Here is a 20,661-nt window from a genome sequence, read left to right on the forward strand (position 1 = left end):
GAATTATGGAGATCTGACCTATCCAATACTCACCAACACCTAATATATTGGATACAGAAAAATCAATACTGTTTACCCACTTGTTGACAAAAATATCAATACAGAAAATTGCATAGGAAACTGACATGTACAGGCCTAAGAGTGCCCATATGGAATGTCTGGGAAGGGTCAGCGACCAGCAGTCGTACACTAAAAAGACTCAATGACCTAAACAGTAGTGACCACTGGGAGATTTCTTACTTTCCCACTGCTTAGCATTATGAACCATTGTATCATATGATACAGTCTGACCCATATCTCACTCACAAGCAGGATTGCTAGCTGGCCTGCCAGGTTCAGTCTGAGACAGGACCAGGAGCAGGACCACAGGCCTGTGTCCAGTCAGAGCCAGGAGCAGGACCACTGACCTGTGTCCAGTCAGAGCCAGGAGCAGGACCACTGACCTGTGTCCAGTCAGAGCCAGGAGAAGGACCACTGACCTGTGTTCAGTCAGAGCCAGGAGCAGGACCACTGACCTGTGTCCAGTCAGAGCCAGGAGCAGGACCACTGACCTGTGTCAAGTCAGAGCCAGGAGCAGGACCACTGACCTGTGTCCAGTCGGAGCCAGGAACAGGACCACTGACCTGTGTTCAGTCGGAGCCAGGAGAAGGACCACTGACCTGTGTCCAGTCAGAGCCAGGAGCAGGACCACTGACCTGTGTCAAGTCAGAGCCAGGAGCAGGACCACTGACCTGTGTTCAGTCGGAGCCAGGAGCAGGACCACTGACCTGTGTCCAGTCAGAGCCAGGAGCAGGACCACTGACCTGTGTCCAGTCGGAGCCAGGAATGTGACCAGGACCGACAGCCTGGGTCCAGTCAGAGCCAGGAATATGACCAGGACCAATAGCCTAGGTCCAGTTAGAGCCAGGAATGTGACCAGGACCGACAGCCTGGGTCCAGTCAGAGCCAGGAATGTGACCAGGACCAATAGCATAGGTCCAGTTGGAGCCAGGAATGTGACCAGGACTGGTGGCCTGGGTCCAGTCAGTGCAAGGAATACTTTTTTTTTTTTTTCAACATCAAGCATTTTTATTATATCTCTTCCTATATTGGTTTAGGTGAGTTCAAGATAGGTATAAGACTTTGTTGAACAAAACCTAACTTTAGTTGAGTCAGACACAAACATCCAGGTACAACAGCTTGGGGGACATCCAATATGTATGAACCACGTTTTATGAAATCTTTTGAATTACAATAGTATTGATTAGGATGTGCCCAGGAGACAGTCCGGGCTATTTCTATCGCCTCCTGATTAAGACTGATGCCCGTGTTTACATCACGGCCTGTAATCATTGGTAATGCAAATGCTCTCCAATAAAACTTCCCCGCAGACAAACACTGTAGAACTGTTCCTCACGCTCGTTCCTGGTCGAACAACTCCACATTAAGTCAGACGTGATAACAGTCTGATGAGTAATGGACATTCATATCTATCTGTATTAATGTTAGGTACTGAAGGCTGGTTTTTGGGAACTGATCGATTCCTGTTGGCCTCTGTTTTGCTTTTTATGTTGTCATTAATCATCATTTCCTTAAGCCAATCATACAGAACTTTACCTCAACATTCAAATAAATAATTCATTGTAAAAAAAATATGATGCTGCTTCTAGACTTCCTTCAAAAAAATTACACATTGTTTTAAACAAATCTGATGGATTCTCAGAAAAGAAAGAAGTAAAAAGATAAATGAGGTTTGATTAAAGACAAATGTATAAACATATATCCCAACATCCCTTCATTAAAAGCATGTTGGACAGATCTGAGGTAAAGCTCATCGTACTAGGAACCACAGAAGGAATGTCACACAACTGTTGCTACAACATTACCAGCCAGCCTGTTTCTATCACAACTAACAACATGATAGTCGCCACTTCCTGATTCCTCGGTACCTCACAAACTGGGTGTTGCTCTGTCAAATATCAACATATCTAGCAACACAGACATGGCCAAGTCATAGAATACCTACTGCCTCTAAACAAGAGTATAATGGCAAGTGTAAGTGAAAGTAGACATTTTCTGTTGGACTGTCAAACCATGCCTCAGTCATGTAATGTCAGGTGCTTTATGGTACCAGCTGTTACTGAAACAAATTCCCCTCAAAACGATTGATGACACAACTTCTACATCCTAAAATGTTTGTAAAGTTAGAACAAAACTCTCTAATGCTTAATAGTTACAACCAATGAAAGTCAAGGGTGGCACTATCCAAGTTGACAGCTACGACACAGAAGAAATCGATTTTCAGGAAATCACGCCTTATCATCTCCCAAGATAGAGCGGAGTATCCAGTAAAGTCGAACTATACCCTAATCCCTTAAAAGAATCCTTATCTAAGGTCAACCTGATCCGGAACACACATTCAGCCTCACACTTCCATCTGACTAAAGATCTCCGCACATATTGATCACACAACAGGCACAATCCATTTGGAACTGTTATCTTATATACCATCCATTATCCACATTGTCCTATGGGAGTATCACACACCGTAGACTTCCGACAGTTTGTAACTTGAGGAACGTTGGCTAAGAAAAAGTACTCGATAAAGAATGAAGCATATTGATACTATATATGAAGTATCAATTTTTCCATAAAATGACATATTTGACAAAAGTCTGTCTCTGTGTGTTTATATTTTCATTTGTTTTGAGGCAATAGTAAATCTATGGCTCAAGTTGGAGCCTGTGATTGAGATGTTTCTAGTGAGAGCCTGTTTATTCTGAATCAGTCAAGTAACAGTGTGATTACCATGTTAGGGTCATTTAGGGCTTCATACATAAACATAACCTATTTACTGAAGGACGAAAATGACCAGGTCAATATGACACATACGCTATTCTGATGACACAGATTTCAGGTCGAAATCTTCGATGGATAGAACTTTACCAAAGACAAATCTTAATTGTCAAAATGTCGGTCAATAACAGTACACCTTGACCAGATTTTTCTTAGAGGAGTCTCCTTGCTCCATAGGAAATGCTGGCGACTTTGGTAAATAGGAGTTCTGAACCACACATGTACAGCAATCCCTCTGTACAACAGTGGTTTTCTAACCATAACATACTAGGTCAGATATATGGTCATTTAGAAGGTAATACTGACCATTACCGTATATATGGTTTTGCAAATCCGAAGCATTGTCAGTTTGACACTGTGAAGCTTTTTTCTGTAATCTTACAAAACCGTATTTGTGGGAATGAAAATTGGGAGGCTGTCCAAACTTGTCAGATGCTTAGTAGGAGTGTCTGGGTGTAAGACCTATACAGTAAAAGAGGAAGTTATTCCAGTGTGGAAGATGTTTTTAAGCACAAAGACATCCACCCACAAACTATATAAAGACTACATAGATTCTAGGATATTTATTTACTTATTAATTTATGATATATTTAGATTTTCAACACTGCACCTGAGTTTAATGAGTCACAACACCTACAATTTCACATGCAAGAATCTTTAGTTTTGCAGTAGCTTGTCACCTGATGACTTTCATCAGGTACACATGTACCACGGACATCGACACTTGAAGTCACATTATAAAAGCCTTATACACATCTTGTGGTACCAAGTCCAAGTATACATTACACAAACCTGATAAATGTATAAAAAAGGATATTGTGAGGAAACTGCCAGGAAGCATGTAATTTTCCGGGATTAACGGAATAAGGGAAGGTGACTGGATTAGTTGTCATGGCAGCAGGATGTTATTCACAGTAAGTCTATACAGTTGCCAAGGAAACAGGTGCTTACCGGTATCCAATGCAATTGGAAATGTTGAAATATGAGTAGTACTGACAAAACCAGCTAAGTACCCCTCATAATACTGTAAACGTGGACATGTTCGAGGGTTGGAAATAAGTATATAGATTAAAGATATAGCAGATAGATTTCAGTACCATTACCAGCACAAAAATCTCCAAATCGTGATCAGTTCAAAGAGTCACAAACGCAGAGATTTCCACTTTTGCAGTTCCTGGCAAGGAGTTTGCACAGTTCCTTCAGCCTGTTCCTACATAGAATTACAGACAGATTTTAGAGAGAGATGTTAATTAAACATCTACCAAACTGGTACCTACCTGAAGAACTAGCTGACTTGTTCGACTGTGCGCCTCCTACAGACTCCTGCCAGTTGGTGTTGAAGAAAACATCCTACAAAAAAAATAATCATACACTCATCTAATATGTCGGTACACATTTCCTTATAGGTTTATATCACAAAATACTCAGGAATCTGAAGAATAATATCTACTTCACTGTGTTGTCTGCAGAATTCTTTATCCACAGATGACTTTTTTAAAGCAAATTTTGTTTGGTATAAGATGTTTCTAGCCTTGGGTATGACAGCCAGGATTTACCTACAGTAAACCATGTGTCTCCCTATACATTACTCACATCAAAGTTAGTGCAAAACCATCACTTTTGTTTTCAAGTCATGGGAATTTTCAGTGCATTTTGGAAAGCAGGAAGAAATAAAATGCCGCCTGAATCCCCCGAAGTTGACACATCTGAGAGAACATTCCAGCGTTTCTATGTCTTTCAACCCCTAGAAAGTCATTAAACGCTCATGCCTACCAAACCGGGCTTCACCGGCTACATGTTAAGGTAATTAGACATGTTTGGCGAGCCAAAAAACTTCAAAAATTACATTATAAGTCCGTCTGACATCTGCTTTAAATAACTTTTTTTCTCTCAATTATCGGAAGGAGTCCTATCGTATCCTGAGATTTCAAAGCTTATGTGCTGTCACAGGAGTTGTACTGAATTGTTCATCAGTTTTCGAGTTGACTATAAATGGTGACAGTGTAAGGTATTATCAATACACTTTTGTGGAGGTTTCTTAATAGAACTTTATAATTATAGAAAAAATTGGCTGTTACAGATAATGACAGCAGAATCTTTTTATCTAGGTCACAGGAGTAGATCGGTGGTAATTTAATGAACACCTATTACAGCAGACCAGGAACATCCCAATTACATAGCCTATTTATGTCAGATTTATTATTTTCTGATGTTGATAGAAAAGGCGTTTGATGGAGAAACATCTGATCCCTATTTTCAATTTGGTATTAAAACATTTTTTTCTCTAACAGGAAGGCCACAGAATCACATCTGATCCTGAACTCATTCACCCCTGAAATTTCATAATTAACTATTCCAACGTTTGAATTGGAGGAGTTCAAATGTGTCTCCAGGGGTGAATGAGTTAATTCATATCAGGACTGCTCCATCTTCAACAAACAATCTCCTTCCAATACCATCCTGTATCATACATAAGCCAGTCCCTCGAACTCTGTTCTGTTCACCTTACTGGAGAATATTGAGATACTAAACATGTCCGCCTATAGAGCTCCAACATCTAACCTTCACTTAAATTGTTCCAAATTGCATTATCAATCAATCTGTGAATATTTCAGAAAATGTGCCCCCCTCAATCTGACCTCGATGACTTTTGGATTTCCTGCTCCCTCTAGAAATTCAAAAACCTGCTTACTCGATCTGTCGTTGAAACACTTTTTCTGTTTTTACAAAACAAAATTACTGTCGTATGTTATATAGTAGTTTGATGATCTATATGTACGTAGCTAATTGTACAAAACAAAACAAAATTACAAAACAATTACAAAACAAAATTACTGTCGTATGTTATATAGTAGTTTGATGATCTATATGTACGTAGCACAACCACTACACTTATTCCTGTATGGACACACTTCATTCACAAGGTCTGATAACGCTGTTTTTCTATATTTATAGTCAAATTCAAATTTAAATAGAAATTGTCAACTCAACTAAAGCATTCATCCCTTCAATTATGTATCAATTTTATGAACTTAAAGCCAATTATAAAACATTTATTTTGTAACTTTAAATGTATCACTCTTGTTGGCCAAGATGGAGGCATGCAGGAGGTGTTAATTTGGGAGGAGAGCAGAGTTACCCAGCAAAAAAAACCACATGGTGGGGCAGGTGAACCGATACCATTTCATGTCCAATCAGAATTAGGTCCAATCAGAAGGTATTCTGTGACTACTGTTAACCCCCATCATACTGTCAACATTTTTATCAACACCAATTTTGGCATTCTAAAGGGGTTTGGTGATCTATTGAGTAACACATCCTATAACAGTAAGAGATCAGGAAAAGTGGACGCTGAAGTTTGTTTGTGAGAACTGAGTTGGCAAATGAGACCTGTTATCATACTTGACCTGTCTGTGTATAAAGTTTTGCTAGAGTGATGACACTGAGTTGGGATGGGACAAGGGGGATGTTACGGACAAGGGTAAAAACTACAGTGTATATATTATATGCCACCTCTCTCCCCCCCCCNACAAATCAAACTTTGCTGTATTCCTTGAATGTCTCAATGACATAGGTATGACTTGTAAAATTTTGTTCGATATATAATTAATTGATTAATGTCAGTAAGCATGTCCAGGTAGATGGTAATTATATATATATAACTTACCTCAGTCAGATCGGCGTCCAGACTAGAATCCTGACTACCGGGTTTCCCTTCAACAGGTGGCGGCTGAAAAACACAAGTATATATACTGTGTAAGGAATCATCCCACTATCACCAATATATACATGTTTGATTGGTTTATGTAACCATTACCTGCATGTTTGTACCGTCCAACGACCAAACAGGTGTACATACCAAGGCCATTCCCTTATATAACAGACTAAGCTAATCTTGTACGTACACAAAAATACACACAGGACATTCACAACCAGCTTTAAATCTTCTGCCAAAGGGTATAAGATTGATATTTCCTATAAATCACAAATGTCACCATGGCTCTTGTCAACACTTGAATGAACAGCTTTACGATTTCGCAATGTCATTTCTTAGATTCTTTGTTAAGCTATATGGCCATCTAAATGTGTTTACCATTTTCATCACAGACTGAAGCAGCTCAGGTTCTCTGTTATTGAAGCAATATACAAGTCCACAATCCAACTATAGAATCCAATGCATAGGGCTGTCACAACAAATTTCTGCTTGATGTCGAATTAAGGTTTCCAAAATAAAATTAATGCCATAGCACCTTATATCTTCAAATTGGATTTAACAGTGTTTTTTTCCTCTGTGGAGACTCACTACCTAATGTTTACAAGGCTAACGAATAGTCTGTGCCATGTAAACATGTCCGTCATGGCCCTGAGTACCCTGTGAAGGGATCCAATCAATTTTACACAGAACCACCTCCACCGATTCCATGTGAAGCAGCATCACACAGTCGTTGACTCATCTGTGAGGAGAATATCTCTCCGCGTGGTTTGATACTCAAACTTCCACATGAGTTAGTAATTTATAGAAGAACTTATTAACCAATAAATCCTGGCCATGTTAGCACTGTGAGTCTTAAGCCCCTTGGCCTGGTATCACACAAGACCTGCTCAGGAAAACTTTGCACACTCAGGCATATCTCAACCCCGCACAACAGGACAGCACACATCTTCATGTATATCCCTATACACAAACGGTTTCAGATTAAAACATATATATGTACACAGGGTCCTGGGTTATCACAAAGATATAAACTAACCAGTAGACTGCTTGATTTGTTACTACGGCTCATGACCTATTACTTACCTGTAACGCTAGACAACATCAGTTACTGATTAGAAACAATTACTACAGCCAGTTTTCACCTGTAAGTGATCAGTAGGTAAACTGACCTGCCCATATATGGTCATAAACATGTAACTTTTCACCATGTTGGTCTGTGGGTATGTGTATACATATAATATATATACTATAGTATTGACCTGGAGTTGTAACTCTGCCAAAACACCAAATGATCATTACTAAGTCTTCGGTGTACACAGACAATTTTCACCTGAGAACTCCCGCTAAAGGTGTACATGAATGATGACTGATAATACTTTTGGCAAAGTCATAATCGGTGGATGATTATTAGGAATGGGAAAAGCAAAGCTAGTGGCTCACTCTGATATGAGATCCATGACTGAGCTTTTTCATTAACTAGTGATATTCTCCGTCCTTAATAACCACATCTCCTCAAAGCTTTGTTAGCCTACCAGTCTGTTACTAATTTTTATCAAAATGAGTATTTTTCAATTTCTCCGTCCTTAATAACCACATCTCCTCAAAGCTTTGTTAGTCTACCAGTCTGTAACTGATTTTTATCAAAATGAATATTTTTCAAAGAATGTAAATGTATGCACCTCTTCTAAATTTGGCTACTGCTTTTGGAGACTAAATATATCATCAGATTTTAAAGAATACTCGCCCGGTAAATGCATGCAGTTACCCGACTACCCAAGATGTACAAAAGCTTGTTTGTTTGTTAACTGCAATAATCATTTAATTTAAGAAACATTTTGAATTTCATAAAGGACCCAACGAGGAAACATCACTTACATTCAGAAGACATATATATTCCCCGACCAGCTAAACACAAGATTATATTGTTGCTCCTGACCCTACATGTGTCCCACTGGTCACTAATGTCCCTTTACTGACACATTTAATGATGACCACTACCAGGCTGTACTAGGAACCAAGGTCGTGAAATAATGACCACTGATTCCACCTATCACTGTAATGATGTCCTTTGGTCAAGCATGTCCACCAACAGACACTGGTACATAGCTACCACACAGCTCCCTCTGTTTATACCTGGTAGGAAGCTGTGAACATCCACACTAACACATTGTTCCTGACCAATATAGCCACCTCTCATCTGAACTGTGTCCTGGGAGTAATATTAGGCTTGAATGACATGTAAACACCTCCCAGCTCCAATTTCATGTGACTGTTGGCTTCTTCCAGTGGGAGGTTAAAGACCAGAGGACATTAAGCCTGTTTATGTTGTGTGGCCAGTGCTCTCAGCTTACCATTAAATCTGGTTTGATACAGCTCGGCCATACAATCAGAGTCAGATCAAATAGTTTATCAGTCAGATAGAATATATAGCATACACTGTCAGCACCAAATCATTTAATTTATCCACCATAAACAGTAATACACTGTATATCAAAAATGTTAATTCAGGTTTAATAATCACAGAAATACAAATGTACTTCCTGGGATTGTATTGAATTCCTAACAGCAACCATTTTATTGGACATGAACTGTGTTGGCTAACTGTGGTGGAATATAGTAAAAGAAATGCCAAGCATGGAATGGTCAGTCCTATATATTATATATTTGGTACTAGGACACATACCTGTGGGGTATGGTCAGTCCTATACATGATATAGTTGGTACTAGGACACATACCTGTGGGGTATGGCCAGTCCTATGAGTTAGATACCAGGATACCTCTGTGAGAAATACTTAAGATACCAATTTTTATCCCCATCCAAATAAATAAATATGTCCTGACAGCTTAGGTATAGCTGGATAGGAACGTAGCAATTTGTGTTACAAAATATAGGACAATGTTACAAGTGCTGTTACCAGTACAAAACCTAAGCACCCTGTAGTGCTTCAGCTTGTTTTGACCACAAAGTTGTGGGTTGGATTCGCTGCACAGGTGATGGGATGAGGTTGTGTCAAGGTGCACATGCACAGACCCCTTGCATCTCATTCCACTTTCCTGAAGTTGAGTATTAATAGAATCCATCCCTGATGTGAGGTATGGATAAGGTTATTCAAACCCAAGGGATAAAATATTGAGCAGGAGACCCGAGGCAAGCCTCGGGTCTCCTGCTCAATATTTTATCCCTTGGGTTTGAATAACCTTATCCATACCTCACATCAGGGATGGATTCTATTAATTGCTTATTACCTAAAACCCGTAAAAACAGCTGCTTTTCTAGTAAAGTTGTAAACTGTCCGCACATGTCTTATTTGCATATGGAGACCGGATGGCGATTGTTAGTGACTTTAATGACCATGACTGACCCCAAAACGACATAAAATGACGTCACAAACAATAGCGTGACCCTGAAAAGTCACTATAATTCCCCCGCCAGTCTGAACATGTAAGCGATACAGACCCGTGGGTCGGATAGAATTTTCCAGCACCGCCGGATATGCGGATATCTCGGTCTAGTATGCAAGAAAATATGGTCTGGGTTGGTTATTATACAGTTTAGGTGCTGTAGTCTATTATTCAAGTGGTTGGCACTATAATCGAGCTGTTTAAAATACTGACACATAACAAGCTAAACACCTCTACAACCTCAGGCACACATTGTACACACTGTGGAGGGTGGACTCGCGTTGGGGGTACAAGCAGCCTTCCGTTTGTACTATGCACCTTGTGTTGTGAGAAAAAAAACCCACCTTACCCCAGAATGCAAGGTTGAAACGGAATTTACAGTCTACTAAGAACAATGGCCAATGTTTCGAGTCCCAAAATTATAACATAAACACAGTGAGACGTGTCCCAATACATTCCTGGCAAGAGCCTGATTGGACAGCAAATATAAGTAGATTCATAGTTAAAATATACAGTGCACTAGCTACCTTAGATACCTAGAACTGACTTCATTGTGATTTCTCTATCACAGGGACGCCGTGATGATTTGTGTAAATCACAAGGATCATGTACTTACAGAAAAGTCTGTCTGCACTCCAGTGTCTGTTGTCACCATCAACCACAAAAATATACGGTCCAATTTAAAAGTACATATAAATTTTCTTATTTTCTTCGCCACTATTCCCTGGCATCCAATGTGTATTAGCTATAGCTATAGCTGATCAGAAAATACTTGCACACTGCCGGTAAGAAATCACTAACACTCTGTCGATCAGAATTTATCCATACAGTGCATATACACATACAGCAGTAAATAACCCTGTCAGAGTAGACATCAAAGTGACAGCTAAATGCACGGTGCGTGCATCAGTGATAACCTATTGACCATTACACACCAGAGGACGAAGCACGTCCAGACAGAAAAAAAACATGTCTGTGGTGGCAATGCTGAGATTTACAGGTAAGCTTGTACGACATAATGATCATGGAATAATAATGTAACTTCAATGGTGAGATGTCTGAATGTACTAATATTATCCTCCCACTAGATCTACCTAAGTAAGCCTTGTCAGTGTACTGAGACATCCAGAACATCTATTGGTATATGTTACACACTGATGCAGTCATTTTACTCCAGCCATCCTCTATAAAACCTCTTCATTAATCTGAACGACTTTCATCCACACTTTTTAAGCATACTTTTCTGGTGAAACTATTCTACCGATCAGACTTTTTTGGAAGTGTGACCTATTCGTCGACAAGTTGACATTAAAGATTGGGCTTAAAGTTTCAATTGCCCTTGATCATGATTTCACATCAAGTTATATAAACCTCTGCTGTATTTAGAATATATCGGGTACCTGATGACATTGGACACCTATTATGCAACTTAAATAGTCAATACACACAGCAATTTATGTATGCAATCTACGAGAATATTTGTGCCAATGTAAACAATATTTAACTGATACTATGTACTGTACATAAACTGTATCCAAAACACAGGCTTTTCAGTAACTTCTAATGGATCAGACCAATTACATTAAATTTTCAACTGGCCAACTTTTGTAAAATTACTTAGGAAATACATAATAAAAGGTGATTTAATTGAACTGGTCAAAATCGGAACTTAACCCGTCATTTTGGCCTGCTGCCTGTTCCTAATGAAAACCCTAAAAACGTTCGTGATTGAAAAGCATATGTAAATTATTGCAAGATTATAGCTGATGCTATGTACATATATACCTCTTTCAGAAAATAATAAAAATTATTCTACGTATACCTTATCCATGTTTTATCAGTGATTCATCAAAATCCTTTTTTTTGTCGAGAAACCCTGAAGTCAACTTGACCTATGAAATGCCTATTGATCAAGTTCCTTAAAAAAAATCAACTTTTTGTACAGAACTGTACTACACCGTGACTTTATATGGTGATATATCAATATTTTATGAACAACATTATACTTTTTTTTAACACATTGATCAACTCTATGATGAATCAGTTATTACAGTAACCATCAATATACGGCCCTGCCCCCCAGGAGAAGGGACATCTATACTGTACGTGACTCAGTACGGAGATGGATCTGTGTTACTGTGACGAGAGCATTATATGATGTACATGTACTTTACAGTGGTAATTATTGATGATTCCCGTTAAAGTACACACACCAACCTCTCCTCACTGCTGAGCTTAAATGGCATGAAGCATGACAAAATTTAATTTCAACAAACAGAATCAATAGTTTCTCTTCTCAGTAGATTTTCAAAACCAGGCCTCAAAATTGTAAAATATTGAATAAGGCTTAATGTATTAAAAAAAAATAATTGTATGAAATTCATGAAATCGACAGTCATCATCACATGTGAGGAAAATTATTATAGATTGAACATAAGATTAAAAGATTTATTTTTAAAAGCTGACAGCAAAAATTCAAAGAAGCATTATAGACAAGGAAGGACTGGTGTTAGGAAAATTTATACAAAACTTATTACTTTCTCAATATGTGTTTGACATTAACATTACAAATGAAGGTGAATAAAACTTGTAGTCAATAAAAGACAAACCACAGCACAACAAAACACCTTGATCATGAGTATGGCATAAACTCTTTTATTACAACTTAGAAGCTTCAAGTGGGCTGTTAAGTTTTCGAGGATCTGTCAATCTTACCAATATCCAAATTAGGGGAAACCCCACCTATTTCTCATCAGGAAATCCAGCCACAAAATGTGCAAATCAATACTTAATTTACTTGTCCTTAACTGAACTGATACCTATACCATTACAGAAATTGTTCGCTCTTTGGAAAAAAATATCCCCCGTGAAAATGTCAATTTTTTTAAGCAACACCTTAGGACATCTGTGTTTACTCATTTGACCTGGAAGGACCAGGGTCATAAAGTAAGAATTACAGCCCCTTAAATTAAACAGATGATTAGTGTCCTCAGCCCCCAAGTCTTAGTTTCGCCTTTTATTGGTTCAATTACCAAGCTTCCACACCAAGCCTTCCTCCTGTAGTATCTAGATCAATAGCTTTGTTTACTACAATGGCTTGCAATTGCCTTCTGCTACGGAAGTCTTTTATACCACCATCAGAAATCATGCCACTTTAATTCATTATAGTGCCAGTAGATCTGTGGCCAGTCTGTGAGTCATACCCACATCTGTTGCTACAGAGACTGGGGGGACAGAGAATGAAGCTGACAAGTACTCCACAACACTGTGTGAAGAATATGTAGGTGGAATACTCGTAGGAACAGATGATAAAGCTGACAGGTCAAAAAAGATGGTGAATGTGACTGTATTTTTGAGTACAGGGAGACGATCGAGAGGATCAATCTATTCGCAGAACTAATACCTCTACAATAGGGAACATTCCTAATGAAGCTGACTCTCTGTACGGAGGGTGATTTGGAACCTCAAAATGACAATCACCTCATGACATGCTTGACACACAGGCATCATGAAGCTGGCTGCCGAGACTTAGAACAGATTTGGTAATACCAGATAGACTGAGGCCAACAAAAATGAACCAATCTAAATTTTCCATACTGCCATATAATCCAGCTCTTCATTGCTGGAGATTATCTTTATTGGAGAAAACATTGACCTACTGGCACGACAGCCAGCTGGTGATTTCCTCTCCTCTTTACTAAAGAGTTCCCACACAACTTTTGACCCCTGAAACCTACCATAAGCACTAAAGACAAATACATGAAACCTTAGCCAAATTGATTTTTCTTAAGTTTTATATCAATAATAATTTGTCTGGGGAATTTTACTGATCTGTTGATAATCACACTGAGATCTAGGACTGACACAGATCTTCAACAACCTGTTGATATATAGGACACACAAAATATTGATTCCCGTGCTTTATTGACACTCATAAGTCAGGCAGTATTTTAGGGAGCTATTGTTCTTATTTAACTAATCTCCCTGAAAAACCAGACTAGAATCTTTATTACTGGAAATGTTTTCTTAATCTAGCAATATGACAAATTATCGCTGAATTTATGTGTCATTTTTAATTGTTTAAAACTGTAATTCAGATTTTAAAAAGAGCCATTTTACTGTGACCAGCAGGAGTAAAATATTCAATGCACTTCAAAATTGGACCGATTTTTTCAAAACATGCTGCATAAAAGAGTATTTGACTGTTTATGATGGTCCTTTTAGTGCCAATTAATGTAAACAGACAAAACGGAAACGTCACCACCCAAACTAACTAGTTCCTATTTCTTCCGTTTCCTAGAATTAATCTACTCATTGATATAGACCGACACAACTGTCGTGTGCGGTACTCAGAGTACAAAGTAGTGCATGGCTTTTCCAATCTCTTCCCACGTTTCTTGTTTTTCGGAAACAATTTGTAAGCACAGGCTCAGCAGTGCAAAACTGTAAACCAAAACAGAAAACATGCCATTGATTTTCTGTTGTTTTCTATTGAAAAAGTTGGATTACTTCATCTAGCTGTTGTGATGCATAGACTGTACATTTGCTATCACAGTATTGATCAATTTAAATAAGTTACAACCTTGGTAAGCACCAAAACAGATCAGCTAAATCCAAAATCTTGTAACAGGCCATATATCAATCAAAAATAATAGCTTTAAATCTAATCTACACTGCCAAGGAAAACCAGTCAGAACATGGGAAATTTAGTAAGATAAAAACCCTCTTTAACCTGGAACCAGCAGACTAATTGCTTAGTAACCATGGATATATATTTGATTTATATTCAAGTTGAGTAAGATTTATGTAATTAGTCTGTAAGCGCAAAAGGCAGACTGATGGATCGACAGGATTGTCAATGTCAGTGTTTTCTTTAGTCTCCTTGGATCCTTGATGGAAATGCGGCCTAGCTCTCAGCTTCACTTGAGAACCAGTTTTCCACCTTGTGATTCAGACTTTAAAATATAGTCATAAACGTTTAAATATTTCAGACACACACGACAGTTATGGCCGACATTAGGGTTGGTTTAATATACACTTATATATCAAAAGGGGAGTATTGAAGACGAAGGTATACTGAATTTAATGTGGTCTTCTTGTGATTCATACACCACAAATCATTCCAAGTAAATCTTTGATGTTTTTAATATATATGTCAAACTGATAGGATGTATAAGAGTATGACCCCTGGCAGTCTCCTACCATGGGTTAACTCATTCACCCTGAAATTTCATAATGAACTATTCCAACCTTCGAATTGGAAGAGTTCAAATGCGTCTTCAGGGGTGAATGAGTTAATGACAGACAGACCCTGCTTCCTTGGACATATTCATGATTCACATTTTTATGGGAAACCCAATATTAGCGTGATGTCAATATTTCCAACCAATTATAGAGAATTACTGTCAGGAATGCTGACATTTAACAGACAGGAAGTCCCGGACATTTGAACTTTTGAAGGTCACAACTTACAATTTACCTAATTTACCCATGTGCTATTGTAAACTGATCTGATAAAAGTGTCAATATTTTATCCCTTAATGCCTGTCATCTATATCCTACAAGTGAGGGTAGGATGAGCAGGGAGCATGCAGTATATAAATAATGACAGGAAGTAAATAGGGAGGGGTCATTTATAATGACTGGAAGTTGGCCCTAAGTCAACAATATGAAAGACATTACTGTCATATTACAAAAAGGGCAATTTATAACTATTATTTTAACTATATAAGATATCATCTTATGAGGTTATCTCTTTTAAGTTGGCATTTTATTGTTCCACTATTTCCAGATTATCTTTTTGTGAATAAAACATGATAAAATGACAATACAAAACCAAAAGAGTCTACTATAAAGTCAGGGGGGAAATTCAAGCTGGGTTGTGGTATGGATGGTCGAGTGTATTGGGATAGGAGGGAACCTGGAGGAATGATGGACTCAACTCAGTGGTTGTGGTAGGTTAGGAGGATAGGGGGAGGGGGTACATGGCACCATGCAGGTCTCACACTCTGGTTGTGAGTGGTAGAGTGGTGGTGAAGGAAGGTAGGAGTCTGGGGGAGACTGTCCTGGGGCCACCAGATCATAGTCAGTGGAAAGGCAGAGGATGGAGAAGGTGACTGTGGGGTGGGGGGCATTATGTCTCAGTCTCAAACAGTACCTGTGGAAGGGAAGAGGAGGGGAAGGGACGAGTCGGGGGCGTTGTACCAGATCTCAGCCATGACACCTGATATGTATGGTGTGTGGTGATTACAAGCTGGAGAAGGCTTCTACTTCCCACATCTGGGATTCTGTATTGGTTCCATCAGGCACACTAGGAGTTCATTCATACTATATACATAACACGTAACACGTAATGCTGGCACTTCATCCCAGTCATTCTATGATCTATGATACAACAACTTGTATTACAGTCAACCACATTTGCATGTTCACGTTGTTATATTTATTTTATACTTGGTCAATCTTGATACATTGATACGAACTGAGTTAGCGTTACTTTAGTGATACAGTCAAGGCCATGATATACAAGTTCTGTATTTCTCATTGACAATACAGGATGTTTGTAGTACTCTATAGACAGAACCTTTTTTGTACTGAAATTAATTAGTTGTTATTCATAATAAAATCAACATTGTTGAGCATCGATCAATTTACATAAATTTTATCGGTAATTTGACATCATTTTCTGCCCCAAATGACATTTCATAAATTCATTCTATTTAAGATGTCATGATCGAGGCGAATTGAAAATCAACACAGGAAACTAATTAATAACACAATTTGGAATGATTGAACTACAAATATACAAATAGAATACAACTCAACACGTAGTAGAAATAGGCACAGAAGAGTACTGTACCTTAACTCATTCACCCTTGAAGACACATTTGAACTCTTCCAGTTCAAAGGTTGGAATAGTTCATTATGAAATTTCAGGAGTGAATGAGTTAATATTATGTACAGTATACAGGTAACGGTAAAACTCTATTTATAGTAAAGTGGAATTTTATGCACAGAAAAAATTGGTAGCTGTCTATTTGCAGTATAGAACAGTAAAATACTAAGTACTGTAAGAAGGTGGATGTCATGAATAAACATATGCAAAGTAAAACAATAGACATTTATTTTGTAAACAAAAAAAAAGGTTGACATCATATATAGGGTAGAACCTTTGTACAGTAGTAAAACTATATGTATAACTTTATATACAGTAGAGAGATAGAAAATCTAGGTACATTGTGATAAAACTGGACACTGAGTGATCTACCTTTTGACGTAGATAGTGCAATGGTGTTTTGTGAAGAATGTGTGACTTAATTGCACGAAGAACTAAATGGCCCTTGATTATGTATATATTACATACATAAAAAACAGCCTGCTGTAGATTTCCAAATTACTAGCACTATAAGTAATACACACACAAAGGACCTCAAAACAATCAGCTGGTTAAGTACAAAGAAATGAATATATTTATATATATATGTATAATTATCAGTGAAGACTGAGCTTTACCTCCCCTTGTCTACCACACTAGCATTGTATATCAATGTACACATGGATATAAGCTTGTAACTATGGTAATTACTTACAAGATTGTGTATCGCCCTGTACCTTCCCAGCTCATTAGCACTGATTGCAGTGTTAGGAAGGGCGACACCTTTTATCTTACAGAGAGAACCACTGATCTAAGTTTACAGACAGTTTGTCTTGGGGGGAAAACACTGGCCTTGTCAGGGATGGGAGCCAAAAAATATCTATGTATCATAAAATCCTGAAAAATCCCATATTGAAAACTGTTTATACCATGGAAATGGATCTGGATCATCTGGTTGGGAGGATTATCTCCCTTGACTGGAGAATAACTCCATTACAGAGTCTGGGAGGTTGTGGGGGTGTGAAGCAGGGATATAGTTTATCTAATGAGTTACTTCCTATAAAGATTGAATAAAAAAGATTTGTATTAGTCCATTAATTATATCTGTAAGCCCTTAAAAGTATCATAAAACAGGCAACTTGTCCACTGCAGATACTTGACAATTATTCATGACCTCAAAGTGCTGGGTATAGCTATCAGAAATATTTTTTGGCTGTAGACAAACTCTATGTAAGTGTGTAAATATTATACATGTTCAGGGGGTTTTCTGGCAGTCCTACAAAGTCTGGTGTAGAGTATTATCTAATGATGTGGCCCTACTGGCTAATTAATAGCAATCATACTTGTACACACGAGAATTAGTATTCGCCAGTAGACAGGAGCATTGGGTACCCTTGCCAGCAGTACACAATGCAAAATGCTTAGATTAGCAGCCAAACAATATTTGGGTTCCTATGGATTCATGTATAGCACTTTCTAAATATTCTTACCAATACCCCTTATTAATACCTCATTCGATCAAATAAAGTAGGATGGGATTTTTTTTATCATACATTAATATGTATGGAGCATATCTATTATCAGAACAGGAGTATAATTACCTTACAATATCCATATTATCGCAACTGCATAAATTGCACCACCATCCTGAAGTTTCCAAATGTCATAGGTTCTTGTATTTATTTTTAGCTGGTTAGCACCGACTGCTTCATCAGCATCCATTTAGCTTCATCGTCAACAGTAACGGAATTAGGCCGGTTAACCTAAGTACACTATCTATGTGAGTAAATCATAGTCTGGTGAAATTAAAACCCATTCTACAAAACTTACTGTTAAGGAGTTAATATAGCTTCACACTGTGATTACAAAACCACACATCTTCGTCAAATTAGAACAGTTCTTGATCTTGAGTGGTCACCAATGTCTGCCGCCCCCTCCCCTCCCCTCTCCCCCTACCCCCATTAAAAAGCAACACTTCACAGAGTTAACATAGCCCTACATCATGACTATACAGTAAAGTGACCACAAGGGTGTGTCAGTGGAAACAGTAACACAAACCTAATACAATAGAATTGTCTAATAAACACATCTACAGAAAGTCAAGAGAAAGAAATACTCACAAGATACATACGATGACTATCCATCACTAGAACCTGGAGAAAAATCAAATCGGTTAATTTCTTGTTTTGACGGACATCATTTACTTATTAGGTAGTAATACTCCGTGAATAACTCAACTGTCAACAAATTCACTTGTTTGTTTCGCAGGTACATTTAAACAGTGCCTGCGAGCAGAAGATCCATTCACGCTATCTATATATGTTGACCTGAAACCTTGTTAAGTTATCTAACTGTAAGGTCAGTGGACTTTCTATCACTTCAATAACAATGTTTTCCACTTAATTTGAATCGCTAGAAATACTTACAATGCTATACCTACATTGGCAGCCCCACAACGACAATGACATTTGTACAGACAAACCTCGGGTGCCAGGTGCCTGATCATCAACAGGTGTCAGATCCTATTCTATCTTACAGACCGTACACTCTCATCAACAACACATTCCTGTCAATGAAAATCAGGTTCACCAATCAACAAGGTGTTATACTGTATTACCTGTACATTCCTGAGAATTAAGAGGATTTCAATGTTTATCAAGAGATTTTCAGTCAAAGGTAAACAAAAGTGGGTATATGTACTATCTGATACACATATATGGTCCCCAGAACTCGGCCAAGGAGAGCACATTTGTTGCTGGAGTAATATCAGGTCACAAACCTTGGCATCCATGGTGTCTTTAATATGCTTGTTTGGTCAGTGGAGGTCCAGTTAGGTCACTAATATTGGTCATCCACAAGTGGTCAGTTGTACATCCCTCAGTGTAATAGCGTGTATAATATGGCCACACTATGAGCCCACCACTGCCACTGCCACCAGTAGTAGTACTGTTACTGTGTAATATACACAGACCCTAAGTCACTGGAAAGCTGTCAGGGACTGTCAGACCACAGCATTGCCTCCACCATAGTACCAGCTAACAGAAGTATAGTAAACTACACAGGGAATAAAGCTGGGTTTTGTTATCACTATGTGTCCAAGGATAAAAAAAAATACCCAGACAAATGTCACAAGGCTGTCACTCCATATACATTTACCGCTCTCTCTACCAATGGGCAGGTTTGATCAATAACACTTCCCTCTGACTATTGAGAGGCAGTTGCCATGGCAATGACACCACCCGAACACCTCTCTGGTCTGGTGTTTCACACAGTCTTGCCATGTGACTTGAACCAGCATGTATGTATTATATATCTAACAATAACGATACTGTGGTGATAAGTATATAACCTATTATCGCTTTGCTAATAAGGATCCCGATCCAATGATCAGTCCTGTAGAGAGTCTGCAGCCAATCAGCAGTGATATACGAACCCCGTGCAGCCAATCAAATCACAATTAGCTGGACCTTGTTACGGCCTTTTGTAGTGAGTTACATATGTGCAAACAGGGATGGCTATATACACCTGTTTATCAAGCTTGCATCATCTCAACCCAATTAGTAAGCTAAATCAGTATGCTTACTTATCAGACAGCTACACAACCTGGCAGATAGGAGGGTTTCCTGTTCACTGGTCTCAGGAATGCCATGGTTAGGAAAAGATTCTCACAGAAGATATCCTAAACTCAATATTCTGACTGTATAAATTAAGTCAATAATTAGAAGTTTTTATCACAAGACTGGTGTTTATATTCAGTGAAAAAACATCCATGTCATATTCGACTAAGCTTTGTCTGGTCCTAAATCCAGTGAGTTAAGGCATTGATCGTAATCT

The 20,661-nt window shown here is 38.4% G+C and overlaps 2 protein-coding genes across 11 annotated transcripts in view; one reads left to right on the forward strand and one right to left on the reverse strand.

Moving 5' to 3' along the window:
* The window catches only part of LOC110456672 (microtubule-associated protein futsch-like), an 81,204-nt gene that overhangs the window by 9,571 nt on the left and 50,972 nt on the right, over window positions 1-20,661 (reverse strand). For 5 of the 10 annotated variants that reach the window (XM_021507533.1, XM_021507536.1, XM_021507535.1 and 2 more), the window contains exons 6-8: window positions 18,948-18,980; window positions 6,503-6,565; window positions 4,113-4,185 (exon numbers count right to left, since the gene is read on the reverse strand). In XM_021507533.1, the coding sequence (XP_021363208.1) occupies window positions 4,113-4,185; window positions 6,503-6,565; window positions 18,948-18,980 (169 nt within the window). Of the gene's footprint in view, window positions 1-4,112; window positions 4,186-6,502; window positions 6,566-10,569; window positions 10,704-18,947; window positions 18,981-19,253; window positions 19,396-19,606; window positions 20,102-20,661 lie in introns of those variants that run through there. The other 5 variants (XM_021507539.1, XM_021507537.1, XM_021507540.1 and 2 more) reach the window with 4 other exon arrangements.
* The window catches only part of LOC110456674, a 71,147-nt gene continuing 61,272 nt past the window's right edge, over window positions 10,787-20,661 (forward strand). Inside the window, exon 1 of the mRNA XM_021507545.1 lies at window positions 10,787-10,953. The gene's annotated coding sequence lies outside the window, so the exon portion shown is untranslated. The remainder of the gene's footprint in view (window positions 10,954-20,661) is intronic.

The sequence above is a fragment of the Mizuhopecten yessoensis genome, unplaced genomic scaffold (assembly GCF_002113885.1).
Source record: "Mizuhopecten yessoensis strain PY_sf001 unplaced genomic scaffold, ASM211388v2 scaffold8821, whole genome shotgun sequence".
Classification (NCBI taxonomy): domain Eukaryota; kingdom Metazoa; phylum Mollusca; class Bivalvia; order Pectinida; family Pectinidae; genus Mizuhopecten; species Mizuhopecten yessoensis.